Here is a 27,772-nt window from a genome sequence, read left to right as displayed (position 1 = left end):
TGTGGAGGAGGAGGACCCAAAACTAACAAGAACCGTTTTTAGGCCACAATTTCGAGCAAAGTTTAAACAGTTGAGAACATTTCCTCCATGTTTAATTTCCAGATGTTGGTTTTACCTACATTTGATCTGCTTTGTTTTCATTGTGGATCCATAAAAGATGATCTGGTTTGAATCAGCCCGACCAGGATGTGAACGCCCAGTCAACAAACCAGCCGGTGGGAGGAACCAAAGCTCATTAACGGTGTAGAAACCCTAATCCAGTTGGAGCAACTTTTCCTTTGTTTTATTTAGGATCTCCGGAGTGTTTCCGGATCTCCTGAAAGGACCAAACGGCTTCGGTTTGATTCCAGAGATCGAGTGAAATTCTTTGAATTTCTTTCTCACAAAAGTGTCAAATGCAGAATTTAAAGAAAATGTTTCAAACTCCAGCCCAGATTCACCCACAGCAGCAATTTTAATCATTTTAACACACCTGGAGTTTAGAAAATGGGTTCAGATCTACTGATTCATCACTAAACTACAAAAACTACAAATTCCCTGAACTGGATGTGAATCTGGAACTACAACAGAAAAAAATTTCAAATGAGGAAAGAGACCCTGAAGTTAAAGAGCATGAGCAGGTTTGAGTTTCTGGGTCAGACGGAGCGAGCAACCGCCGAACGTCGGAGTCAGTCCGTTAATCTGTGCAACCGAAGTCCAACATTAGAGGATTAGATGTGCGTGTGTTCTGGTGTCATGCGTGATCAGTGGGTGTGATTCTGACACAGACACGGAGACGGAGGAGTGGATCACTGGATTTATTCAGATTACGTGCTGGTTTAGACAGAAAGAAAAACAAAAATAAAGAGGAACAAAGTACAAGAGCAGCTCATGCCGAGAAGTTCCGATCCGCTGCTGCCAGGTGAGAACCGGCCGCTCCAGTTTTCACCTGCCGACATCGGCGTTGTTAATGTTAAACCAGTGCATTTCCATGGCCGATTTACCATTTTAACGAGGTTAATTAGCTCCCGGGTCGACCCACATCACATCCTACACAAACGAGCCAGAAGCTGGTTCGGAAACATCTGACAACGAAGATTCCACCTGGCAGGATTCCGTTAGAAAACGGGTCACTGAACAGTTCATGCAAAAGCTTATTCCAGCCTGTTCCAGCCAACATGCCGTCGCCGTGACGACCACACGCGGCTGCAGACCAAACAGCCGGAGAGGATGAACGTCTCATCTGGAGATCAAAACATCCCTGGAGAGCTGGACCAAAGCTCTGGGACTAAGCCATGTAAATGCACTGAGATCCGGTTCTGGAGGAACCAGAACCAGAATCTGCTGCTACAACATCACAGGTAGTGTAAAGTTCTCGGAGGGGGGGGGGGCAAGAGGTTAAGTTTGGTAGGAGAAACACAAGTTCTAGTTTGTTTTAGATCCTTTTCGGGAAGAAGAAAACCATAAAGTTACAGAGTTGAATCAACAAGAGGAACTAATCTAGAACAGTGTAGAAGAGATTAGGAGGTGGAACGTTAGCTTCTAGAAGAAGTTCTGCTCGTTTTAGAATTCCAGATCAACTCCAGAAGACAGAGGACCACGACTGAAGCAGACGTGTCCAGCGGAGCTTCGAGACTCTCTAGAAGTGGGTTTTCTAGAGTCGCCCTCTTCAGGCGCAGACCTCTGTGGTGGGACTTTGGTTAGGAGCTTCTGGATTTGGTTACCTGCTTTTTTCAAGGGAAGGATCTCTGGAATCCAGTTTAAATAGAAGATCTAAGTAGACCCACTGATTCAGAGTCTGGAACTCTGTGGTGGCTTCAAAAGGAAGATCTTGGGTGGACTAGAGGAGACTTAAGGAATCGAGGCTTTCTTGTGGAGGAGCCATCAGGCTGGATCTCATCTGACATGAGTTCCTGTGATTTAGGTTCCAGAGGGGGTGGAGGAGAGGACTAGTTCATGGATCTATTCAAACGGGTCGTTGGAGGAGCTGCAGAATCAAGGAAGGCTTCTAGGGGAGCTTTGGAGCTCCACAAGAAGCTGGAAGTGTAATGAAGTTCTAGACTAGATCTAGGAGATCACGCATCTCTGCTGGGCTCCTGAGGTGGGTTTGGAGAGCTTTTCGGCAGAGTCTGTTTTTACCATGCTGTGGGACTCAGGCTGGGTTCTGACCGGACCCGATGGTTCTGAGGAAGCCTCTGATGCACCTGCCTCAGTGGCTTCAGCGAGCTGCTCGGCGCCCTGAAGAGCAGCAGACGGATCAGGAAAAATCACCCAGGAACCAAAGATTTCCCCACGTGTGACTCACCTGTGCGTGTTCCCCTGTCTGACCAACCTGGGCCTCGTCGGCGTCGCCGACCTCGGGCTCCTGACGGCAACAGACAAGAACGAGAGAATGAGTCGGTACAGAGGTGGAAAACATCACATGACCTGCAGCGGAACAAACTTCTGAGCACGTTTCCTACGAGGACAGAACCCCCTGATGGTTCCTCTGATGGTTCCTCTGGAGAAGAGCCACCAAACTACAGCTGTTGACATGGAAACATCTTCACCCAGGAGCTTCAACCTGTGTCTGACGCTAAAGGTCAGCTGAGATCCTGCTGGAATTCCTCCCCCTCCCCAGCCTGAGCCCTCACACCAACTGGTTCCAGACTCGTTCTCGACAGGCTAAACCAGTTGGACCGCTGGAAAGTCTCCTGGTTGTTTCTGGAACAGCGGCCAAAACTGACTGTTCTTCTGAAGACGGGCGGTTTATTTTTATTTTTATTATTTGGCTCCTTTTTAACATGATTTCTATTGCCAAAGTACCAAGGTTAACGAGGAACTCTCCGGCAGAGTCCTGGTTCCTGCCAGCTGAGACCACCTCCAGGACGGCCCCAGAGCTGCGAGCTGCTCTTTAAACCCAGATACCAGAAGCACAAGCTGCTTCATGAGAAGAACAGAACCGCAGGTCCCTTCAGCGTTCCCATAAAAGCGTTGGAGAGCCAAAGTCCACCAGCTCGCCGTGATCCTGGCGCCAGTCTCCATTTCCACTTTCGTTGTGATGAACTTTAAACTCTCTCAGCTCTCCTGACGTGACGTGGAACCAGGAGCTTGTTGTGGCCTCTCAGCGGTGCGGATTTGTTAATAATTGTTGGTCACATGACCAGAACCTCTGGGCTTCCGTTCCCCTTTCTAATCCCTTTATCTTCCCTCTGCGTTAGCGCCTCCATTCAGCTCTCCGAGCCTGGTTATTACCTGGAAACATCCATTGGTGCTCCTCACCTGGGGCGCATCAGGTGACCTCTGTTCAGGTCTCTCCACCGTCAGCAGTGCCGCTCCAGACCGCTTTAGGACGTCTTCTCCCAGGTGAGCGATCCCGATCCGACCCTCCGTCTGATCACACATTCAAAGAACACATTCCAACACGGTTCCCACCATCGGATACGAGGAGCCACAGGGGTCTATCTGTGGAACCTTCCTGTTTCTACTGAATAAACTCTGCCTACAACACCTTCTCCTCCCCCGGGAGATGTTCCAGAAGCACAAAAACCAGCCTGAGGACAGTGAGTGAAACACGAGGGCACTAAAACCACTCAGACGTGGTTCTGATCCGGTTGTTCCGTATCATCGGATTTTTACGGTCAGGTCAACGGGCGCCATACTGATCGAAGACGAAACTGACCTCATCCTCCAGGTGGGAGGATTCTGAGATTGGAGAAGAAGAACTCGTCTGCTCCGCTGTCAGAACTCTGGACTGGGCCGGATTCAGAGGCTGCTGGGTGAACAGAGCCGGGACTTTCTACAGAAGCAAAGAAATTGAGAAGCTCTGAGAAAGAACTAGAAAAAGACCGAAACTATTGGGACTGACGGGTGGACTGAGGGTCGGACCTTCTCCAGGTCCTGCAGGAGACTCTGGAGCTGGTTGACAACAGTAAAGACTGTCAGAGTCTCCTCGGCGTTCCCTGGGAGACCCAGGTCTGGTTTACACCTCTGGATCTGAGCCACAGTGGCCCTCATGGACCCGACCCGCTGCTCCACCATCTGGAACACACGTCCAGGCAGAACATCAGCACAGAAGGCGGCTCCAGCCGTGAAGGCGGCGATGGCAGGAAGGTTCTACCTTGAATCTTTGTTTCTGGAGGCTGGGGCAGCTCTCTGGGGACACCAGCACTTTCTTGATCTCAGCCACGTCCTTCTCAAGCTGCCTCACTTCTCTCTCGATGCTTTCCACCTTCTAAATGAACAACGATGGGCGCGTCAGTCATACGGGTATTGAGCTGAAGGTCAAAGGTGGCCGGGCTTACGGTGACGGCGTGCTGCAGCTGAGCCAGAGGAGCCGTGAAGCGCTCTTGAACTTCGGCCACCCGGCGGTCGGCCGTGAGCAGCTGCTCCTGGAGCGCCGTGACGTCACAAACCTGCGACATTTCCTCCAGAACCGAGCCGAAGCCCTGCAGAGCGGTTCGGATCTGTGCCGAGTCGTCCAGCACCCTCTGAAACACCAGGGAACCTCTGATTAATCAAGATTTGTCAACGTGGAAGACGTCAAATTCAAGCCGACGGGTTTGGCTCGCCCCCTGGTGGCTAGTGATGGAATAAATAAACCGGCAGCCTTTAAAATAAAAAAATATTATCTTGAGAGATTAACCACCATAAAAACTAGAACATCTGACCAGAGTATAAAATCAGAAGCCCTCTAATGTAGCAGCCTTACAAGCAGGAACTCGGCTACAGTGGGAGGAAGTGGAGCGTCCTTACGAACCCACCTGCAGCGCGCGCACGCGGCCGCTCAAGCATTTGGCGCCGGCGTAGGTGCAGGGCGCGGCGAGCCAGGACTGCGCTTCGGACATCCAGCTGTCGGAGCTGTTGATCATCTCCTGATGTTCCTGGAGCCATGGGGTGACCTGAGCCGAGACACAACACCACTGTGGTTCACTGCTCCACCTGAGCAGCAGGTGTGTAACTTTGGTCTCCGTCCTGACCTTCCCGATGAGGGCGGTCCTTCGCTCCGCCTGCTTGGCGAGCTGCGAGTGGAGCTGCTGGACCTCCGTGAGTTTGTCCGTGATGGTCACGGTGTCCTCGGGCTTCTCCAGGTCCTGAGCGTCCGACTCCAGCTGTGCCAGGCACGAGTGCCACGTGTCCAGCTCGTCCCAAACGCGCTGACGCGTCACCACAGGTAAACAGTTATTAGTGATGTAATCAGCCGACTGACAATGGCCCATCAAGGGCAGGGGGCGGGGCTTAAGCCTTGGCGTGTTTTACCTTCTGAGTGTCCTCTGCTTGGGCCACAGTGGAGCTTCTCTGTTCAAGTTTCTGTCGAACTGACCTCAGACCCGTCTGGATCTCAGACAACTTGGCGTCCAACCTGTAGGCGGGGCCACTCCTGTCCACCGCCTCCACCACCTGAGACAGAAGAGCGTCCTCCTGTTTCTCCAGCCTCTGCGTGATAGCCTTGGATCCAGATGTTCTCACCTTAACTTCCAGCTCCTGCACCGACTGCTGGACCTCCTGCAGAAGCCCGTGGAGCTCCACCGGCACCAGCAATTGGACATCGGAGTACTTCCTCTTCATCCTGTCCATCATGGCCTGGAGCAAAGCCTTCTGGGTACACAGCTGACGGTGGACTTCCTGAAACAACCAATGACTTTGTTTCCTCTTCATCAGTTTCAACTTTGGTCTCAAAGTTCTTTGACTCTATTGTAAATAACTATTGTAGGAGCACAAGCTGCTATATTCAGTTCTGTTCATCAGATAACTGAAGAAAGAACCACTTCCTGCAGGAGATTCATGCTTTTACTGCAGGATGATGAATAAAATAAAGATTTTATATCTAAGACTCTATAACAAGGAAACGAGGCCGTAAATAACCTATTTTAGGAAACTTTCCTGGCTTTGGGGATAAAGTTACAAGTGTGCTCACACTAGGGATGTGGCTTGGAAATGACAATAATAGGCCTCCCAAATGTGACAGTGTGTGTGTGTTGTGTGTGTCTGTGTGTGGTGTGTGTGTGTGTGTGTGTCTGTGGGTGTGTGAGAGTCTTGGCTTTCAGCAGAGTCTCCACTTACAACACAGAACAAAACAAGAGGAGGGTGACAAGCAGGAGTGGTGTGGAGGTGTGAGGGGCCGGGGGGGTTCAGGTCTTTCAGACCCTTTGTCTGCTGAGCGGAGGGAAAATGAGAGTGTGACGGAGGAACGACGAGTTCCGAGTCTCCGCTCACGTTTCAGATTCACAGACTCTGATTGGTGGATTCAGAAGAACAATAAAGGTCCATATTCACACGTTCATGTTCCCAGAGTCTCCCTGTTACAGTCGGAAACACCGATGCCTGATTGGCTTCCAAAAGCTGTAAATGTTGTTATTTCAACAGAAACATCAAACAGGAAGTGACTTGACCCTGTTGAGGATCGTCTCACCTGAAGCTCCTCAGTGCTCCTACCCTGCTCCATTTCATTCAGGAGAACATCTGCAGCCTCCAGCCACAGCTGGACACCATGGAGCTCCTCACGGACCTTCTCTCTCTCCTCCAGCTCCATTCTGGCCACCTCCAGCCCCTCGCTGCCCCTCTTCTTCACACTGTCAACACACAAACAGGCTTCAGGCCTCGGCTTCAGCGCCTCCACGGGAGGGAAGAACGTTCCGGAGTCTCACCTGCTGTATCGAGCCTGCATCATTTGTAGCTTCTGACAGAGCGGGGTGGGAGGGGCCTGCTCCAGGTGGGCGGGGACACCCAGGAGCCTGGCGGTGCGCAGCTCCAGTGCCGACAGCGCTCGCTGTTCACAGTCCAGCCGGTCCTGGTACTGCTCCCAGGACTGCAGCAGATCCTGCAGCTCCTCACTGGAGGCTTTTACCCCGGCGCCATCAGGAAGCTCCGCCTCCACCTGCTCCAGGACAACGGAGACCTTCTCCACCTGAGAGCAGAGCAACATGATTTAGTTATTACACTTCAAGTCCTTCAGTCATTAAATAGCAACAATAATCGTACGGTGTCGCTGATTTCGCTCCATTCCGTGATCCTGTCTTCGCTCCGAGTCGCCAGTTTCCACGTGCAGTGGTGCAGCCTGGACAACCGTCTCCAGAGAGCGGCGAGCGTGGCCTCCCGGCGCCGGTAACAGCTCTGCTCGGTGCAACACTCCTTCAGGTCCTTCAGACACCTCAGCTGAGCCTCCACCTCCTCACCGAGGGTCTGCACAGACAAAAGAAACAGCTTAACGTTCTCTGCTGTGAGGGTTTCTCTCACCCTCGGGGATCATACGTACCGTCAGCTGGTCATGCTGCTCAACGCAGTCGGCCAGGGAGGCGAGCTTCTGCCTGGTGACCTGCAGGAGGTTCTCCTCAATGTCCTTCACACTCTGGAGGGTTTCTTCATGACACTGGGTGTATTTCCTGTTGTTTTCTGCACACCTGAACCATTGAAACGTGCTTTAATGGCCTGCTGAGGTCCAGGAAATAAAAAGCTACTCCTTCCTCTATTATGTTAAGGTTTTGTCAGTTTGGCCAAGATGATCAAATGATGAGTGTTAAAGAGAATAAGACCTGATTACTTTGTTGTTACCTGCTGAGATGCTCCAGCTGAATGTGACCTTTTGCCTGGAGCGTGGACATTCGCACCAGCAGCTGGCTCAGGATGGTCTCCTGGAGTTGCTGCACCTTCTGGGGGGAGAGGTAAGGATGCACGATGACCTGGTCCTGGAGATGCTCCACGTGGGTCTGGAAGTGCTGCTGCAGGGCGTGCACGGCCCGTTGGGTCTCCTCTATCCGTTCAGAACAGAGTCCAGCTGGGCCCTGAGGGGGCTGCAGAGACAACTCGATGTCCCTCAGGAACTGCGCTGCCTGTTTAACGGCGCAGGTGTAGCTTCTCAAAGGTTCTCTGGCCTGAGAAATGTTCACCTGCAACATACAGACAATTGATCACCTAGAACAACCACATAAAGTTCTTGAAGGTAACTGAACCTGCTGATGACCAAAAGCATCTCTTTGACACAAAAAAGTCCGAAATGTTCTCCCATATGTTTAACTGAGAATGACGAAGAAAAAAGAACCAGAGTGAGAAGAGAAACTTGCCATTTTGGAGTCACATTCACTGATGACTTTATCCTTCAGGTCCTTCAAATTCTGGAATTCCCCTTCCAGTCTGGGTCGCTTCCTTGTCCGGAGAAACTCCACCACTCTCATCCTGGACTTGATGATCACTTTCAAGGTCATGATTTTCTGATACTCCTTCTGAACAGCAGCCTCATCTGGCTCCAACACTGGGGTTCTCTGGAGCTCCTTCTGGGTCCTCTGGAGGAAAGCCAGAGTAGCCTTCTCCTCTGAATCAAGGTCCAGGTCTTCCAGAACATCCCTCTCAATGATGCTTAGGTTGTTGTGGAGAGTTACCTCCAAGGTTTCCAGGCTCTCCTGGTGGAGCTTCAGCCTCTGCTGCTCTGCATTAAGCTGTGACGGGTAAAGGCTGGCAGAGATCATCTGGAGTTTGGAATGAGTCTCCTCAGAAAGAGACTTTATTAGGGGAATCTTGAGGATGAGGGTCTGACAGAGCTTGTATCGCTTCTCCTGACCCATGCTGTCTCCTTTGGTCTGACGGACCTGTTCCTGGATGTTCTCCCTGAGGTCCTCCACACACTGCCTCATGGACAGATAAGTTTCATGATCTCTGGAATTCCTTTCCAGAGCAGCCATTTTACTGAGAAGATCAGAAACAACTGAGTACAGTTCTTTCACCTTCTCCTGAGGAACCCATGGTTGCAGAAGATCAATTTGCGACTTGTGCTCCAGGACCATGTGTTTAAGTGGTTCTAAAGCTTGTAAGGAATCTTTTGTTATGGGGTACCGATGTCTGCCCACATCTACTAACATCTGCATGAGGCTTTTTTCAACTGTGTTCAGACCTTCATTACTCAAAGCAATAACCTGTGTGTGATCATTTAGGTCCTTTTTGTTGGCCCTCTCATAGTTTCTGATGGCTTGGATGTCCTCCTTGAGGTTAGCGAGCTTCTTAAGTAGCTTACTGTTCTCCGTGATGCTGAGTTCTGAGGAAATGTCATTTATCTTCATCAAGAGATCCTCACAGACAGTTAGTTGTTTCTCAGCCTCAACCACGTTCTCCTGGGTCTGACCAGACCTCCGATCAAGCTCTGCAAGGCTGAGGTCCTCATCTGCACTCTTGGAGGCCTCTCTGAGCAGGTGAGCCATGACCCATGAATCCAGGTCGGCAATTTGCTCCGTCAGCTTTTCTCTGGTCTGCAGCCCAGACTCCACCTGCCCGACAGCGCTCGTTAACTTTTCAGTGGTCAATTTCGAAAGTTCTTGAAGCAATTCCAGAGTAGAGTTCACCACAGGCACCTCCTCAGCCTGGTCCAGCTCTGGAAGAAGTTCTGTCACCTCCTCAACCAGAGTGCGCAACTGTCCCTGTTTGGCTATGACCTCCAACTGCAGCTTCTTCAGGTCTCTGAGCTGCTGGTGCACCTCCTCTGGGAGGAGAGCCACCTTCGTCCGTCTGCCCTCGATGATGCACTCGGTCTGCTTCGCCCATGAGAGGCCATCCTTCATCACCACCATCATTTTCTCCATGATGGGGTTGCCACTTCTCTGCATGCATGAGGTCACCAGCCCCTCTGTGTGGGCAAGTTGGTCTCTGACCTTCTGAAGTCCCTGCTGAACCTCTGTCAGTTCCTTCTCCCAGCATGAGTTTAAGTTCAGCGGCTCTGACAGTCGCTGTAGCTGAAGATGCTGCTGTTGGGCTGCTTTAACCTCAGCATTTGCTACCAACAGCTCTTTTGCCTTCCTGCAGCTCCACTGAGCATCAGGATACTTGGCTTCAACATCTTTGCAGATTGTCTCCAGGTTTGTGTGAAGATTTGAGATTGAAGACAGAAGGTTGCTGGTCTCCACAGAGTAGAGTTCTGTCTGAATCAAGGTTCTATCTATGTCTCTTTCCAGGCTGCTCCAGCTCTCTTGAAGATCTCTGATCTCATTCTGTGCAGTCATTCGCTCAGATTGGCTGAGGTGGGGGGCCAAAGTGTCAAAGGCCACAACCATCTGTTCAAGTGATGCTCTGCTCTCCTCTGTCTCCTTCTTTAAAGAGGACAGTCGTTCTCTTTGCTCTGAACTGCTCTCCTCTGGAGACCTGAAGGGGATGATATTTAAATAAGAACCTAAACTGAGAGGAAACACCTCAGAACATATGTAGCTGCAACAGTTGGAGCCTGAATAAATGTAGTACAGCGTCACTCACATTTGGGCAGCACCCAGCTGCATCTTCAGGCTCTCCAGGGTGGTCTTGGCTGATTGGCTCTGTTGCCTGTAGTCTGTGACCAGCTGTAGCTCCGCCTCCTTCTGCTGGATGACGGCAGCAGCATCCTGAAGAGCAGCGCTCCATTTGTCCTCCATAAGATCCAGATCATCGCTGCCGTCAGCATCAGCAGCTCTGGCCTCAGAGAGCCCCGTGAGCCGCGACTGCGCGGCGTCTCGACACTCCTGAAGATAACAAACGTATCACACACTTGCTCTCGTTCATCTCAAACACTTCCCTGTTCCGAGGCCCACCTGAGCCTCCTGGAGCTGCTGAGCCATCGCTGTCACTTCAAGCCTGATTGGGTGGTTCTTACAGCTCAGAACTTTAGACACCAGCCTGTTTCGACAGTTCTCCAGATCACTGGAGGTGGTCATCAGAGCCTCTGGACCATCCTCCTGTTGCATACCCTGAAGACATGACAGCCATCAGGGCACAAATTTCTAAACGTTGACTGGAGGCCTTTCTGCCTGAAGGTGACTGATACCTGAAGGAGCTGGCTGTGGGGTTCTGTCCCCCAGAGCTCCTGGACTTCCCTGAAGCTCCTGAGCATGGTGGGTTGCGTGTCCGTCTCAAGGGCATCTTTGCCTGCTTCAGCGTGAGTTTGCACAGATGGTGTTCCTTCAGTCCAGATTTGCTCAGCGCAGATAACCTCTGAAGATGATTCCACCTCCTGCAAAGATTTGAGACACGTGAACACTCGAAGTAGAGCAGAACATTTCAGCTAATGTCTCCAGCCTTAAATCTTTAGTTATGTTTTACCTGTGGTGACGCCACGCTCGCCATCACCTCCAGAGTGCTGGTGGTTTTCACCATCGGGAGCGCGAGACTTACTACTTCTATCTCCATCGTGTCCATTTTGGGGCCTGGAATGTTCTTGTTCGTGTCTTCATCGCTTTCTTTTGCGTCAGTCGCCTTTTGATCAGCTGGGACGGGGAGGGCGGAGCTTTCTGAGGCCCCTCCCATCACTATGGTGCCCTCTGACTGGACTTCATTGGTCGTCACACCTTTTCCTTCGTTAACGGTTTCTAAACTGATACTTGACTCCTCCTTTGGCTCCACTCCAGCCAGACTATCGGCTGCATCGTGAACATCCCTTGGTGACACTTTCGCATCACTCACCGCCTCTTCTTTCACCTCTGTGTGTGCTTCTTGTTCAAATTCTAAATAAGTCAAATTTTGGCTTGAGATTAGCTGCTTCTGTTCAGGTCCTTTCATCTGTTGAGCTTCCTCTCCGGTCGTCTCTCCTGTAGCCAGCAGATTGGCTGTAGTTCTTTCAATTCCTGAGACTTGCTCACCACCTTGAACTGGAGCTTGTTCCTGAAGATCCTGTTCCTCGGCGCCCACACCGAGTACGGTCAGTTCCACTGTGTCCGTTTCAGGAAGAACATCGTCTGAGACCAAGTCTTTTCCACACTGAACACTTAGATTTAGATCAAGTGCTGGTTCTTTGGTGATTTTAACAGACATGATTTCCTCCTCAACGCCGATCTGAGTATCTTGCTGGAAAATGTGCACTTCAGAGCCCTTTTCAATCTTCTCCATCTTTACATAGTTTTCATCCTGGACCTCAGGCTCTTCTCTGACTTGCTGCTCCTGGACTGGTGCAGGGCAGATCGGTGAGCCATCTAAAGGCTCTCTGCTTGTTTCTATTGGACTTGTTGCATAGATGCTTATTTCTATGAATTCAGAAGGAGTGATGGATTCAGCAGAGCCGCCTGGAACGTCCACACTGCTTTCTTTTAGTATCACATCAGGTTTCTCAGCTGAAGGTTCTTGCAATGCTACGTCAGCTGTGATGATCATTTCACCTTCTGGGGCTTCTTCCCTCTGGATACAAACATCAGCCCGTTCTCCTGTCTCTGTTGTGTTTCTCTCCTCCAGGTCTGCTGCTGTATCTAAATGTAGGACACGGACCTCAGGATCCAAGTGGATTTGTTTGGTCCAGACATCCATGGTGTCCAACGTGTCAGGTGTCTCTTCCTTTACTTCTTCTTTTGTGGGGATTTGAGTCAGAATCTGTTTTAGAGTCCCCACATCTCCAGATGATTCTACCATGTCCTCAGTTGGACGGGCGGCTTCAGAAAGGAGAGATGTTTGGGCTAAGACCTCCTGAGAGCCTCCGTGTTGAGCTTCAACTGTGTCCTTCTCCGTCTCCTCTTCAGCAGCAGATGCGTCTGTTTCTAGCTGTGTTTCATTCAGGTTCTTGGTGTCCTGCTCAGACAAGCGTTCGACGACGGTCTCTTGGTGATCTGGTGCTCGGTCAGATGTTTGGCTGAAGGACACCTCAGGGAGATCAAGAACCATATATCTCTTCTCAGTTTCATCCGTGTCCTTCCATAAGGTGTCTATGTACTCGGACAGACTTGGAGCGTTCGTGGGCTCATTCGAGAGACGAGACAAGTCGTTTTCCATTGACGGAATCCTGTTTTGTTCCTCCACAGTGTTTGTGCTCACCTCTACCTCAGACGGTGGACCTTCAGATACAGTCTGCGTGAGTGACTCCACATGTTCTGGTGCTGCAGGAGTCTCGTCTGAGTTTCTTTCTACTGGCGCCGATGTTTCTGGGGCAGGAACCTCCTCCCCTTCCTTTGGCTGTGTTGCGCCTGTAGCTTCAATTGTAACGGTATCTTCAGTGAGTTGCACGTGTTCACCTGTGTCCACCTGTCCTGGCGTGTCACAGTCAGACCTTTCTTCAGGCTGCGTTACCTGGATGACAGCTTCTGGAGACTGTTTTTGGGTGGATGAGCTCATTCCCTTTCCACCATCAGTGGTTTCTGGTGTTTCTCCAGGCAGCTTTGATACTGACAGAACACTAATCTCAGTAGATTCTCTCAGCACACCTGCAGAACATGCTTCTATCTTTCCTGTCAGCTCATTGGCAGAAACTTCTGAAGGTGGTTCTGGAGCTTCTGTGACCCGTGAAACACCATAAACGTCAGCCTTTAGCTCCATCTCGCTCGCTACGCCCTCCACTTTTTTCTGAACAAGTTCTGTTTCGTGCTCCAACGTTGGTTCCTTTTCTGTTCCAACTGAAGAAATATCGTGACCATCAGACTCGTCCTCTTCTGCGGTTGAAGATGACTTCTCACCATCTGAGTCTCTCCTAGCTTTGATTTCTTGGTCAGAGAGCTCTGAAGTAGGTTTCCAGTCTTCTGAGCGTGGTTTAATGTCAGTGACTTCAGTTGGGACCTCTACAGGTGACTGTGGCTTCTCAGCATCGAGCTCTTCTTTGGTTTGCATCGATCCTCTGTCAGGAACCTCTGGGCTGGTATTATCTGGTGTCACGTCCTCTGGAGAGGAAAGTTTCTTCTCAGCATCTGACTCTTCAGTGGTGTTTGTCACCTCTGGTTCAGAAAGATCAGAAGACTCCTTCAGACCCCCTGTTAAGTCTTTATCTGGTGAAATTCCACTATTTTCCTCAATGGTATTTTCAGCTGCTGTTTTATGAACATCTGAAGCTGAAGACAGAGCTTGAATGTAAGATTCTTCGGGGTTCTGGACCCACTCATCAGGAGACTGTGAGGAAACTTTCAGTTCTTTTGATTCTCTCTCTGTTGGAGAAAGTTTCAGCATTTCTTCATCAGCAGATTCAGAAATGTTGGAAGGTTCTCTGACCTCATCTGGAGCTTCTTTTGTCTTTGGAAGCTCTGTGCTGCTCAGCTCCTTGGAAGCTTTACCAGCCTTTGATTTTCTTTTGGTTGGAGACAGCTTTCCTTTTTCCAGAAAAGTACTTTTAGCTTTGTCTGGAGCCGTCTTTGGACTAGAGGACTGGTACTGGGCATCGGGCTTTGCCACATCTCTTGTTGGAAACTCTTTGGAAGGTTTTAGACCTTTGGGCTTCCTCTTGACCGGTGAAACCTTACCCTTCTCAACTGTTTCATTTTGTTCGGTAGATTTCTGACTTTTAACACTTTCTTTTGACTTCCTCGTGGGTGCGACCTGAGTTTCTTCGCCCGAGGGCGTTTCACTCACCTGACCTACTTTTCCTTGCTTTTCTGAAGCCTTTGCGTCATCTTTTTGAGAAGGGTTTGGAGAAATCTTTGGACTTTGTGACTTTCTAGCAGTTGTCAAGAGCTTACTCTCTGCCAAAACTGTAGTCTCAGACGTCAGAGTGGAGCCTTGTGTAGCCGAAGAGATACTCCTACTTTTACTTTCTTTGCCAGCGTCCTTGGACTCCGACTCAATGACAGGTAAGGAGGCCTTTGACCTCCTCCTGAGAGGGGTGAGCTTCCCTTCAGTCTTCTCCAATGACTGCTGTCTGCCAGCTTCTTTGATGGCCTTCCCATTGCCCTTGGTAGCAGGTTCTGGAGGGTGTTTTGGACCTTTTGATTTTCTTTGGGTTGGAGAAAGCTTTGCTTTATTTTCTTCTACAAGAGCAGCAGTAACAGCCAAACCTGTATTTGAAGAGTTTTGGCTATTAACTTCTTTCTTACTGGGTTGAGGCTCCACGTTAACTGGACCAAGATGTTGAACTGTCTCTGAAATTATGGAAACTTGACCATTCTTTGACCTTCTTCTGGTTGGTACAAGTTTAGTTTCTTCAACAAGAGTTCCACTGGGAGTCAAGCGTTGGACTTCAGGATCTTCTTTGGTCTGATGCTCCACAGATTTAAGAGGAAGATCTGTACTTTTTGATTTTCTCTTGGGTGGTAGAGGCTTATTTTGTTCACCAGCACTTTCCTCCTGAGCATGGACATTCTCAAGCTCTGCTGGTGCTTCACACAGTGAATCAGTGACTCCCCCTAGTGGAGCCACTGATTCTGAAACAGTGGAGACCTCAAAACTCTTTGACTTCTTCCTCTTTGGTATTTCAGGATCAGCTGTTTTGACAACCTCAGTTGATGCATCAGAAACATCTTGGATGGTGGCTGGCGTTTCCTTTGCTTCTTCAGCAACAGTTTCTGTTTTCAGAGCTCTGAGTGGAGACGTCTGGGCTCCAGGCTCTCGTTCGCTCTCCGTCTCTTCTTGGGAAGCAGATTCGGAGGAAAGCTTTAAGTCCACAGCACTTCTCTTACGGGGAGGAGGCCGATTGTCACCAGTTGGTTCAGTTACAGCTGAAGAACATATCAGACCATCACGTTCACTGTTCTCTTCTGACTGAAGCTTCTGCAAAGATTCGTCAGGTCCGGAGTTCTTTGACTTTCTCCTGGTCGGGATGAGCTTTGTTTCAACACTTTCAGTTTTCTCCATCAAACTCACAGCTGCCTGCTGCTCATCCTGATTCCCAAGAGGTTTCAAAGACTCACTGTCTTCCCCAACGGCAGCTTTGATCGGCTCTACGGAAAACATTGAGGATGTAGATTTCTCTTGGTCCTCAGCAAGACCAGAACTGAGGTCTACCTTCATCATCAGTGTATCTTCTGATGGTAAAGCCTCAGAACTCATCATCTTCAGTGTATCTTCTGATGGTAGAGCCTCAGAACTGAGGTCTACCTTCATCATCAGTGTATCTTCTAATGGTAAAGCCTCAGAACTCATCTTCAGTGTATCTTCTGATGGTAGAGCCTCAGAACTCATCATCTTCAGTGTATCTTCTGATGGTAGAGCCTCAGAACTGAGGTCTACCTTCATCTTCAGTGTATCTTCTGATGGTAGAGCCTCAGAACTGAGGTCTACCTTCATCATCAGTGTATCTTCTGATGGTAGAGCCTCAGGACTGAGGTCTACCTTCATCATCAGTGTATCTTCTGATGGTAGAGCCTCAGAACTGAGGTCTACCTTCATCTTCAGTGTATGTTCTGATGGTAGAGCCTCAGAACTCATCATTTTCCACGTATGTTCTGATGGTAGAGCCTCAGAACTCATCATTTTCCACGTATCTTCTGATGGTAGAGCCTCAGAACTCATCATTTTCCACGTATCTTCTGATGGTAGAGCCTCAGAACTGAGGTCTACCTTCATCTTCAGTGTATCTTCTGATGATAGAGCCTCAGGACTGAGGTCTACCTTCATCAGTGTATCTTCTGTTACAGGTGCTAAACGATGAGTATCTTTATTCTGCAGGTTGGCTGAAACATCATCTTTAAATGATGCAGATTCTTCTGTTGAGGGAACTTTCTTCTCTTCCTCTGTTTTCTCATTTGACTTTTTTCGTGACGTCTGCTCTGCATCATCCTGAGCAACATCTTCACTGCTCTCCTCAAGCTCCTTGAATTGAAGAGAAACAAAGTTACTTGACAACTTCAAGGTATTTAACAAAGAGTCATCAATATAAAATACCTTTAGGCTCTCTTTGAGGGAAGTTCTATGAGTTTCTGCTTCTCGGAGGGCGTCAGAGGCATTCTTCTCCAGGTTCTCCAACAATGCTGAGGTCAAAGTCTCTTTTAAAAACTGTTGATGTGAGAGCCCCTCCTGCAGACTGGCCTGGACCTTTTCACCTGCTTCCAAACTCATCTAACAGAAGGGACAATGCAGTCAAACCTCCAGCGACTACAGGCAGCTAGATTCCTCCTATTGGCTGTATCCCAGTCAAAAATGTGCTGCATTGATGAACCTGCAGAGAAGAAGTGGAGCGTGCTGGTCTGCTGCGACTCCACTCCTGCAGGGCGTGAAGATGCTCCGTCAGACAGCGAGCGCTGTCAGCAGAACAGGTATCCTGATTCTCCCTCAGCCTGGACTTCAGACTAGAAACAAGTTAAAAACATGTCACATCTGCACGTATCACTGGGTCATGAGATGATGTTCAGAACACAACACACACGTTGTAGTCTCTCAGGGAACAAGCTAAATATGAAGTAGTTCAGGATTCAGGCTCTGAAATTAGGCAGCCAACCTGAATCAACCCTCTCTGTGGTTCTGTTTATAAAGCTGGAGAGTTTCTGTGTTCTGGTCAAGAGCAGAATGAACCACTCGGGCGTATGTTTGGCATTTATGAATAATTGAAAGTAGAATTGAAACAGATGACATCCAGCTGAGAATCTTTAAAGCAAGCAGCTCAATGTTCCACATCTGGAGTCAAAAAATAAATACAAATATGAAAAAATGTCACAAGCTTTAGATTTAGGAGCCGGACATAAGAAATGCATTTAAAGTATCATAAGATGGCCCTAATAAGTCAGCAAACTTTAGGGAACCGGGTTCATTTCAAATACCCACATCACTGACAACAGTGGTGCAGAATATTCTTAATTCAAAGGCAAAGATACAGCCCATAAATATGCTTGTGTGTACGGCCGGCTTCTTTAAGAGGGTTAAAGATGTCAAAGTCAATCAAAGCAGACTTTCATCATCTCTCGTGTCTTTTCTTTCTGTCTCTGTGCACTGATTCTGAGGTTTTATGGAGGAAGGCAAAATCCACCTGTCGTGTTGTTGGCACAGAGCATCGACCAGCGTGCTGATGTCTGTCGGCAGCTCATCACTCCCCAGAAAATCCTGCACTTCCTGGTGAAGATCCTGAACTTTGACCCCCAGATCTCCCAGTGATTTCTGACAGTTCTGAGAGGAAAACGACCTCACGTTAGCCATCGTCACACACAGGCGACGCGTGACTCATCTTCTACCCGATATTTGGTGACAGCAGGACTGAAGTCACCTGGAGGCTGTTCCAGCGCTGCTGCAGACTGTCGACGTTGTTCTGAGCTTCGCTGGAACCAAGCGCCTGATCCAGAGAGCGGAGCTCCCACTGGATTGCTGCTGCTCGCTCCTTCAGTCCCTGGCTCCTCCTGGTCAGCTGGTCCAGCTCAGCCAGCGCCGCCACACAGGCCGTTAGGCGCTCCCTCAACTCCTGCTCGGAGGCGTCGCACAGATCGTGGAGGTGACCGACCGCCAGGGCCAAAGCATCTCGACCTCCGGGACTGCAGAGGTTCATCAAACTATCCCGGGCCAAGTCCAGTTCCGTCATCTCCCTCTGCTCCCGGTCCACAGTGAGGAGCAAAGCCTGGAAGAAGGAGGAAGAGATGGTCAGAGCCAGTGGAGCCAGCAGAGGTGCTGATATACGCATCCATCCTGTGTAACAGAACCAGGTCCCTCATTATAAGATTAGATTAGACATAACCAGCATCCACACTCTGCCCTACTGTAACTAACACATTTAGTTTGAAAAACCAAACGTGCTCAACGTTATGCTTAAGGACAGCAGGCTGAAGGGCAGCGACCAGGTTTGGTGTCGCTGACATTACCAGCAGGTTAACGGCAGTGATTTCACCCTTTGCTGACCTTCAGTGTGTTGACAGCACTGTGCAGACCCTCTCTGTCCTCTGGAGGAGCCGTCAGACTCTTGACTTGATCTCTCAGCCAGTCCTGAGCAGCTTCGTGCTGCTCCACCAGCTGAGTGCACTGCCGCTCCGCCAGGATTCCCTGATCCAGCTCAGCCACCACGTCCTGAAAAGACCCATTTAAACTGAACTCTGACACCGACTCCACCCACACGACTAATTTCAATTAGTGTGTTTACTGCTTTGTTTTTGCTGTGACAGATTGATGCTAACACCCCCTCCAGATACAGATGAAATGACACTAAAGGTGTTAAAACATTGAAGTTAAAACCCATATTGAAGTGATTCGATGGAGATCTCACAGTCAGCTCTCTCAGCAGAGCAGGGATCGACTCCTCCTTGTCCGCCCAGGACGGATCAGTACAGCTCTGGTCCTGGGTGATCTCAAACAGCTCTGCAGTCTTAGAGAAAACCCTGTGTTTAATATAAGACACTGTGCAGAGGATCCCACCTGTGTCAGGTATCCCACCTGTTTCCTGACATCCGACAGGACAGGCGCCATAGCTGCCGTCCTGTCCAGGAGCATCTGGGCCTGTTCCAAAGCCTGCCTCCGCTCTCCCAGACCGGGCCAGGGGAAGAGACGCGGGACGCTGGACACCTGATGCTTGATCTCGGACAGACGGCACTCGGCCTGAACCCGCTGAGTCTGACACGACTGTATGAGGTCCGCGACGGCCGTCAGCTGCCTTAAGGGTAACAAGGAACGATAAGATGGGGTAAGAGCCAGATCATTGGGCAGCTGTGATGTGAGAGATGATGGCAGCACCTGTGTGCGTCCTCTGCAGCCTCCAGCAGCAGCCTCCACCGCTCCTCTGCATCTCTGGCTGTCTGCTCAACCTCCAGCTTCCTGTCTCCATCCAGACTACTGTTCCCACACAGACTCTCGGCTCGTCTCCTCAGATCCGTGACTTGGGCTTCGCCGCTGGACCTGCGGCTCAAGACAGCCTGAAGAAACAACCACTTTCTCATTAAATGATAATTACAAAAAAAAAAGTATTTCTTGGAAGAATAAAGCTCATTTTCTGCCGAACCTGTGCTGTGCTCAGCCTGTCCTCTATTTGTGCCTTGCTGCCCTGCGTCCCACTTCCTTTAGACTCGGCCTCCTGCTGCAGCTCTTTAACCCAGCAGCTGGTGCTCTTTGCCTGGTTCCTGAAGGCCTCCAGCTCTCTGGACAGTGAATACTGGACCTCTGCTTCTTCATGTTGTCCTCAGCAGACTGCAGAACTCTCCTCCACTGCTCCTCTGAATCCTGCACTGTGTGGTGGACCTGTTGCTTCACATGTTCCTCCAGATCTGGCTGCTCCAACAGACTCTTACTGTGTCTCCTTAGTTCTAAAAGCCTGGAGTCTCCATCGGGTTTACAGCTCAGGACGGCCTGAGGACAGAAATATCTCAGTCTCAGCTGAAACACGTTTATTTCGTCATTTCCGTGTGCAGACCATTCAAAGAGACGGATTCTGAAATCTGACCATTTAAAAGAGGAGCTAAGCTAAAAAGTGAAGCGGATGCCTTGTCTCCTCGGACTGACCTGCGTGTCATTTATCGCCGTTTCTGGATCCGCCTGGGAGGCCAGAGTTTCCAGGCTCTGCTGTTTGTCCTCCAGCCAGGTTCTGGTGGTTTCACTCAGGGCCCTAAAATCACTCAGCTGGACGTTTAGCGTGCGCTGCTTCTCAGCTTGATCCAGGTTTTGTTTTGTGGTTTGGACGACGCTCATCCATTGCTCCTCAGCTCTCCTTAGCTGTTGCTGGAGTTCTTGTTTTTTGGGTTCCTCGATGTCCAGGTTGCTCGCACTCTGGACTCGCCTCTTCAGCTCCTGGAGTTTGGCATCTCCTTCAGCTTTACAGCTCATTATGGTCTGATGAGAGAGATGCAAAACCCTTTAAAATGTGCAGGAGTTGACGTATAGCTGCTGAGGTTTAATGTGTCGATGAGGCACCTGAGCCGAGTTCATGACGTCCTCGGAACGAGTTTGACTGCTCAACAGGTCGACTTGTTGTTTTTGATCTGACAGCCAGTTATTAACGTCTTCAAGATGGACGTCAAGTTCGCTCAGCTACAATAAGGGAAAAAAACCCTTCTTTCATTTCTATATTTCGGCATTTGTTAATAAAATAGCCGTCATAATCGAACAACCTCCAGCTGTTTCTGCTCGGTTCTCTGGGTGATCTCAGCGGAGGCAGCGGCCTCCACGTGTTTGGCCGCCATCAGGACAGTCCGCCACGTCTCCTCGGCATCTCGGACCAGCTTCTGAGCGTGAAGTTTCCGTCCCTCGTCTGCATCCGTGTGGTCGAACAGAGTCTGGCTGCGCCTCCTGAGGTTGTTCACCTGACAGTCGCCGTCAGGTTTTGAGATCAGGATGGTCTGCAGACCAAATACGAACATATGATTCCAACTTTAGATGCTTAAAACCTCGGGCGTAGCGAGAAGGGGGATCAGGTCAGACCTGTGCTGCGATGCTTCTCTCCTCGGGGGGCGTTTGAGCTCCAACAGTCTGCAGCTGCTGCTGCTTCTCTCTGATCCACGACTGCGTGTTTTGACTCTGAGCATCAAAGTCCTCCGACAGAGTTCGGAGCTCCGCCTGTCCGGCCGTCTGCAGCGCCGTCCTCCACTGCTGCTCCGCATCACCAACCAGCCTCTGCAGCTCTGCTCTCACGCTCTCCTGGAGCTGCAGAGCATCGCATCGACTCTTCAGACCCGTCACCATCGACTCTCCTTTAGCTCTGTTGCTCAGAACAGCCTGAAGAACAAGAGACTATTGTCATCAAATCGTATCACTTTTGCATGAAATGTTCCACTTGGAACCCTCAGAGGAGCATCAGCCTGAGTTTTTACTTCACCTTAACAATCTGGATCCGTTCATCAAACGGCATGTGGCTGCTGGTCGACATGAGTTTCTTCTTCTGATCTCTGATCCACATCTGCACATCTTCAATTTGGCTCTTCAAACTCTCAACCTGTTGCTGAGTCTCAGCTTCAGTTTGGGCTTTATTCAGAACCTCTTCAGCTGTCTGCAGGAGGTTCCTCCACTGCTCCTCCACCACTCCAACAGACTGCTGGATCTTCTGCTTCTGGACTGTCTCCAGGGTCTCCTGCTCACACAGATGCTCACCCTGTCTCCTCAGGTCATCCATTTTATAGTCTCCCTCCTGCTTGGAGCTCAGGACGGTCTTGTTGGAAATAATTCAAAAGCATTTATTAGAATTGTGAAGTCAGACTCCTCGTGTTATTCTAAGATCTAAGAAGAAAACCTCTGTTAAAGTGTTGATTGAACTCTCCATCACTGACCTGTGCTTTGTAGATCATCTCTTCTGGCTGGTGGTCTGGGTCACTGAGGGGTTTCAGGAGCTCAGTGATCCAGGTTCTGGTGCTCTCGGCCTGACTCTTAAACATGTCACACTCCCCCTGCAGGACGTTTTGGGCCTCTGCGCGCTCCTCGAGCCTGACGCTCAGGTTTCGATATCGCTGAATCAGGTTATCAGAGTCCTTCAGAAGGCCTTCCGCTCTGACTCCTTGTCTGCGCACAGATCCTAAGAGCTCACCGAGATCCTCTGCTCGACCACTGTCGCATATGGAGGGAAAATTGTAAAATCCTCGATTACTTTATTATTATTACTATGAATTTCACATTTAAGCAAACAAACTGTGGCGCTTGATCATCCACAACGAGTTTCTTGCTGCTCTCTGACCATGTAATTATTTATCTCAGCAGCAGATAAAATAAGATAGAATTGTGCTTTCAACTGAATTCTACAATATGTGATGTTGTAACGTGAGTTGATGTTTCCCTGTTCATATTAGACCAGATCTAAAGGCATTAAAGGCAAACGTCACCTCTCCTCCTGGAGGTCCTTCAGAAGAACTCCGACTTTGACCAACTCCACTGACTGTTTTTCTTTGGTCTGCAGCCAATCGCGAAAGCTGTCATGCTGCTTCTGCAAACTATGAAGAAGAAACAAATCAAACCAAGATAATTTGGTCTGACAGATGATCGGGATCTTCTCCGTCTCGTCGGGACTCTGCTCAGTGGTACCTGCTGAGGTCGCTCAACAGCGACTCCATTTGTTGCTGCCTGTTGTGGCAATGGCTTCTGAAAGTGGACACCTCCCCTCGCTGCTCCCTGAGCCACTCGGTGACCTCCGTTTGCTGCTCGGGGGGGATCTGCTTGCCTCCTCGCTGTAACTGATCTTTGAGGTGATCCAGGCGTCTGTCGGCGTCCTTCGATTTCAGGAACGCCTGAGCGACACGAGACAGTTGGAGCTGCTCACCACCCTCAACCAAGATGGCCACAGAATCCGATTCTTTCTGCCGAGGAGCTTGTGTCCAAGTCTGTGAACCTGAACTTTGACGTTCACTTACAGCCAGCCTCTGCAGGTACACTTCCACGTCCGTTTTGCTTTCCGGGTTCTCAAAACACTCATTGACGGACAGCTGCAGGTCCTGGAACCATCCCTCGAAGGACTGCCTTCCATCTGGACGTGAACCGTCACGTATGATGTCATCAACCATCTCCTGAACCAGGAAATCAATGTGAGCGTGTACCTTTGAGAACCTGGATCAAGCCTTTGTCCCTCTCCTCTCTCTTCAGATGGATCAAGTCTTTGGTGTGGGAGATGGCCTCCCGTAGACGTCTGCAGTCTACAGACAGAGCTTCCATCACTTGTGGACTGGCCACGCTGGAAACCATTCCCACCTCCTTCAGCACGGCCTCTGCCTGCTCCTCCTGAGCTTCGAGCTCGTCACACAAATTCTGGTGAGGGTGAAATAAAAGTTGGGGGGTATCTTTTAGTAAATTGGTGCCATGGAAAAGAGGGGGGTGTAGTTTCAGAACCACGTACCTGTATCTGGTCTTCAACATTTGATTCTGAACCATCAACCTCATTGAGAGAACTCTGTATGTTCTCCACAGCTGAGTGACACTCCTCAATCTTCTCAGCCAAATGAGTCTTTACGGCAATCAGCTCCTCGAAAACATCCGCGCAGTCGTCGAAAAGCTCCTTCACCTGCTGCATTCTTTTTCTCAGCTGACCCTCCATCACCTAGAATATCAAGAGGAACCTAAATGTTGGACACTTGGACACTATCCTGGCCGTAGCAGCGTCTCTGCCCTGACCTGCAGCTCCAGCGGGGCCTCCCGACTCTGCAGCATCTCCTGGATCTCCACAGACTTTTTGTGGAAATGTTCAATGTTCTCCTCATTTTTGCAAATCTCTTCCTGTAAAGTGGCAAAAAAAATAAAGATTAAAAAGTACGTTAACAAACAAGACAAGTTTGAAGTTTCTTTTAAAGAGATCTCACCTTCATATCAGAGACGTTCTGCTGGTTGTGGAAAGGATGGCTCTCAGCAAACAGGGCCAGTTTGGCCCCCGCCCAGCTGTCGACCTCCCCCCCGACACTCAGCTGCTTTTCCCACAGCTCCAGCCCCACCCGAAGGTTGTCCAAGTAGGCATCTGTCTTCTCTGTCACCTGCAAGGACGCCAAACATCAACACCGCTTCAACCAGCAACATCAACCTGGAATGGGATCTTTTATTGAACAATAGCAGCTTGAATAACACAATCACTCATCAAATCTTTAAGCTTCCTACAAAAATGCTCACATCCAGCCAGTTGTCCATGAGAGCATCAGCTTCAGCCTCGAACGAGGTCTCACTGCAGTCGGGTGACTTCTTCAGCTCAGACTGAAGCTGTCTGCAAACACTCCTCATCTCCTCGATTGTTTCACCAAGGCCAGAGAGTCCCTCCTTAATATCAGAGACCTGAACAGACGAGCACAGATCTATGGAGCCAACGTTGTGTTGCGTGTACACGTGTGAGCGTCTCTGGTGAGCACCTTGGTTATGCTCCTCTGTAAGTAGTCCTTGCCCATGTAAGAGGCCTGTTCGTTGACCGCCTGCTCTGCTGTCTGCATGGTGCTGCTCAGGTGACCGCGGCAGCTCTGGAACTTCTTCAGCAGATCCAGTAAGATGTTGCACTGTTTCTTCCTGCCAGACCAGGAACGTGAAAGAGTCGATATGGATTCACAGCAGGAACACAGAAAGCTTGCGTAGAAGATTTTTCCCGCAGTCATTAGAGAACCAATCAGAACTGAGTAACTGAAGCACATCAATTCTAAATAAAACTAGAGTAGAACTTTGTTGATGAACGTATCTCAGTTTTGCTCTCTGCCTCACCCACCTGTCAGAAAATGCCTTCTGTGTCTCCTTCCACTGAGCCTCCAGTTCTCCATAGAGATTTTCTCCTCCTCCTTGTTCTTCCTGAAGGTCACGAAGGTCATGGAGCTCAGATTGGTGGGTCTGAAGTGGACCCTCCAACTCTGTAAGCGCACGAAGTCTAGAAAGATGATGGAGATGTGGGGATTTAACTACAAAGCTATAAGAAGCTTACACAAAGCTGAACTGGATCAGTGGTTCTGAGTCCACTGATCACTGAAAAGCCTTTAAAGTACAGACGAAAGACGTCAAAATAGCCACGCAGCAAAAGACAACTGCAAACATTTACAAGTACGCGGACAAAATGATGACAGGTTTAGCTTCGATATCGTTGCCTCATGTCGACGGCACTGAGCAGGCACCTGTGCTGGACAGCAGGGATGGTGGGCTCCTTTAGACTCTGCCTCTCAATGGAGTCCTGCAGCGTTCTCAACTCTGCCAGCAATGTTCTCTTCCTCAGGCCCAGGGATTTGCTTTGGTTCTCCTTCTGGAGGGTCCTCTGCTGGCTGGCCAGCCCATCGTCGGCCTCGTCGAGCCGTCGCAGGAGGACGGCCACCATGTCCAGGCAGGACGCTGGCGCTCCGTCCCTGGTGACAGTTAGCCGAGCCCCCTGCAGCAGCAGATCCAACTGAGGTGCTTTCTCCTTGAGGCTGTCAACGCCCTGTCGCATTACAGCCAACTTGGAGCGGCCGTCCTGCAGTAGCTGGGCGTCGCCACTGGGGGCGCTGTGTACTCCGGAGACGTCTTCGTCTAACGTGCGCAACGACATGAGAAAACGGTCGAGGGCACGAGCGGCTGCTTCACTTTTTCGGACCTGTTGTCGAAGGTGGTCCAGGCTAGTTCTGTGAGCCTTGACCTCACTGGAGAGAGGGAAGCAGTCTCTGGGGTCCAGATCACTGGAGTCCGGATCCAGACGGCCCAACTGACCCAGCTCACTCTGAATGTTGTCATCCAGATCCTGGGAACACAGCAGAGTGGGGGCGGAGGGGATACAGTCAGCTGGGTGCTTTTATTTGCCTAAAACTGACCTCAAGTGTTTTTAAAGCCCCGACCCTACGATCCAAGTGATAATCTCTTAAAAGCTTTTGTTCATTATTCCAAAGATTCTTTTTTTTTTATCAGTCGAACTCTTTCTTTAAACAAACTGCTTTCACAAAGATAATGAAAATGCAAGATGGAAGACCTTGATGTCTCTCAGGATGTTACTGTTGACCAGCGTAAAGCCGACGATGTCCTTGGGCTGCCTCAGGTAGCGGTTCAGGCGGTCACTGAAGTCCACCAGGTGGTTTTGGGTGGAGTCGATCTGCCTGAGAGCGGCAGCGAGGGAGCTGCCTCGTCTCTGGAGGGCGGACTGCTGGCGACTCCACTCTTCCTGCAGACCCTCCTTCTCCTGCTCCATGTGGCAGGTCCCACTTAGCTGGGAACACTGGTTTGTATATTCCGCCCAGAGCGACTCAGTCTCCTGCCTCAGGAACTGGAGGTGACGGCCCAGCAGTGTTTACAGACGTATCCCGGGCTGATGTGCAAACGTGTGTGTGACGGAGGCTGTACCTGTATTTCCTGGAGTCGGGTGTGCAGACCATTCAAAGAGACGGATTCTGGTGGGACTTCAGTGATGCTCAGCTCATTTTTAGCCAGCTGGGCCTGAAGAGTCCTCTTACAGTTCTCATACCTGCTGGTTTTATAACAAACACTAAATGTTCTGCAACGGGTTCTGCTTTAGTAAACCTGGATCGGGCGGATTTTATCTACCTTTCTAAACCCTCCCGTTTTTTGACTTCTTCTTCAGACGCCTGCTGTTTAGCTATTCTCTCCGCAGGGACGGTCTTCATGGTCACTGGAGACGCCTGAAAGACCAACCAACAGTTTAAATTCATGGAGATGATCTTGTAATGGCTCATGGTCTAAATAATATACATTCAGACGTGTCGTCAGCTGCCATCAGCAGGTGTAAATGGAAAAACAGGCAAGTGCGATGGATACCTCAGATATCTGAGGGCTGTCGCTAGATCCTGGTGCTTCTCTCTGAGTGAGCAGACTCTCGCTGAAGATAGCAGGAATCCTTCAAGTCAGAGGTGAGAAGAACCGTTCAATTCTTCCTACCGTGGTATTTTAACTGACGCCAGATTTAAAACAAGGCGAGCGAATGTCTGATGGAGATCACCTGGAATCAGAGAGCGGCACATCCTGGTCTCCACTGAACTGGCGCTGGATGTCAGCCAGTCGGGTCTGACACTCCCTCAGCTGGGTCTGGGCCAGCCGGTGAGCGTCCTCTGGGCTCAGCGTGTCGCACAGCTCCTTCAGAGCCTGGAGGTGCCGCCCCGCCTCAACAAAGCTGCTGTCGGCCGAGATACAAGCCTGGCAGACAGCACAGCAGTGAGCTTCGGAACCAGAAAAGCAACTTTCACCACATTAAACATTGGATGTTCTTGCAAATGATTATTACAGCAACAATTGAAATAAGTTGACAGACAACCATGTCTCGACCTGTCAGCACAACTGGACATTTAGACTCTGTCAGAGACCACAGCTCCATGTTTAGAGGCTGTCTCTGGAATTAAGGCTCTCGCTCCTTTTCTTATTAAAAGGTGTCTCTTTACCAAACACCCTGCTGAATTATGGGATTACATTGGGATTTATATAATCACAACTACATTATGACTTTCAGATATTGTCAAATAATGTGGTGACAGGACTAAACATGTCAACAGCATAAAGATGTAGAAACAAGAAGATGATTACTGTACTTTTAACCACAGATGATAGTGACTCACTGAAATGGAAAATAGTAAATGAAAACAGCAATAATGAAGTAGCAGCATTACCAAATCCCACGGACAGTCTCCTGCGAGGCATGCAAAGAAGGAAAAAGAGTGACAGAAGGTCAGTAAGGTCAGGTTGGCTGAGCAGCGCTACACCGAAGCAGACACGCCGAGGTCCTCTCCACCTTTAGCTACCCGAGCTCGGTTCTCTACCTGGGACCTTAAGTGCAGCTCACACTGCAGAGCAGCTGTGTTAAAGTGTTTTCTCGTAACTTCAAAGCTCAACTGCTGTAAAAAATCTGAGATCTCAGCTCGCACATCCTGGGGAACACATGGATTTA

At 49.8% G+C, this 27,772-nt stretch overlaps 1 protein-coding gene across 6 annotated transcripts in view; it reads right to left on the bottom strand.

The window, feature by feature from the left end:
* syne2b (spectrin repeat containing, nuclear envelope 2b) overlaps window positions 1-19,405 on the bottom strand; it is a 41,487-nt gene extending 22,082 nt beyond the window's left edge. For 5 of the 6 annotated variants that reach the window (XM_029832474.1, XM_029832504.1, XM_029832509.1 and 2 more), the window contains exons 1-29: window positions 19,228-19,405; window positions 18,931-19,147; window positions 18,764-18,862; window positions 18,403-18,567; window positions 17,780-18,124; window positions 17,546-17,682; window positions 16,742-16,871; window positions 16,468-16,641; window positions 11,008-16,395; window positions 10,733-10,918; window positions 10,500-10,655; window positions 10,189-10,430; window positions 8,019-10,080; window positions 7,510-7,844; window positions 7,214-7,358; window positions 6,940-7,140; window positions 6,606-6,865; window positions 6,371-6,530; window positions 5,428-5,583; window positions 5,218-5,358; window positions 4,938-5,114; window positions 4,722-4,859; window positions 4,263-4,448; window positions 4,079-4,192; window positions 3,847-3,999; window positions 3,641-3,757; window positions 3,214-3,351; window positions 2,285-2,344; window positions 2,119-2,217 (exon numbers count right to left, since the gene is read on the bottom strand). In XM_029832474.1, coding sequence (XP_029688334.1) covers window positions 2,119-2,217; window positions 2,285-2,344; window positions 3,214-3,351; window positions 3,641-3,757; window positions 3,847-3,999; window positions 4,079-4,192; window positions 4,263-4,448; window positions 4,722-4,859; window positions 4,938-5,114; window positions 5,218-5,358; window positions 5,428-5,583; window positions 6,371-6,530; window positions 6,606-6,865; window positions 6,940-7,140; window positions 7,214-7,358; window positions 7,510-7,844; window positions 8,019-10,080; window positions 10,189-10,430; window positions 10,500-10,655; window positions 10,733-10,918; window positions 11,008-16,395; window positions 16,468-16,641; window positions 16,742-16,871; window positions 17,546-17,682; window positions 17,780-18,124; window positions 18,403-18,567; window positions 18,764-18,862; window positions 18,931-18,987 — 11,721 coding nt within the window. In that variant the 5' untranslated portion in view covers window positions 18,988-19,147; window positions 19,228-19,405. The remainder of the gene's footprint in view (window positions 1-2,118; window positions 2,218-2,284; window positions 2,345-3,213; window positions 3,352-3,640; window positions 3,758-3,846; window positions 4,000-4,078; window positions 4,193-4,262; window positions 4,449-4,721; window positions 4,860-4,937; window positions 5,115-5,217; window positions 5,359-5,427; window positions 5,584-6,370; window positions 6,531-6,605; window positions 6,866-6,939; window positions 7,141-7,213; window positions 7,359-7,509; window positions 7,845-8,018; window positions 10,081-10,188; window positions 10,431-10,499; window positions 10,656-10,732; window positions 10,919-11,007; window positions 16,396-16,467; window positions 16,642-16,741; window positions 16,872-17,545; window positions 17,683-17,779; window positions 18,125-18,402; window positions 18,568-18,763; window positions 18,863-18,930; window positions 19,148-19,227) is intronic. The other variant, XM_029832493.1, reaches the window with a different exon arrangement.
* Between the last annotated feature and the right edge of the window lie 8,367 nt (window positions 19,406-27,772).

This window comes from Takifugu rubripes, chromosome 2 (genome assembly GCF_901000725.2).
Source record: "Takifugu rubripes chromosome 2, fTakRub1.2, whole genome shotgun sequence".
Taxonomy (NCBI): Eukaryota; Metazoa; Chordata; class Actinopteri; order Tetraodontiformes; family Tetraodontidae; genus Takifugu; species Takifugu rubripes.
Note: the sequence above shows the minus strand (reverse complement) of the source record. Positions and strands in the feature narration are given on the sequence as shown.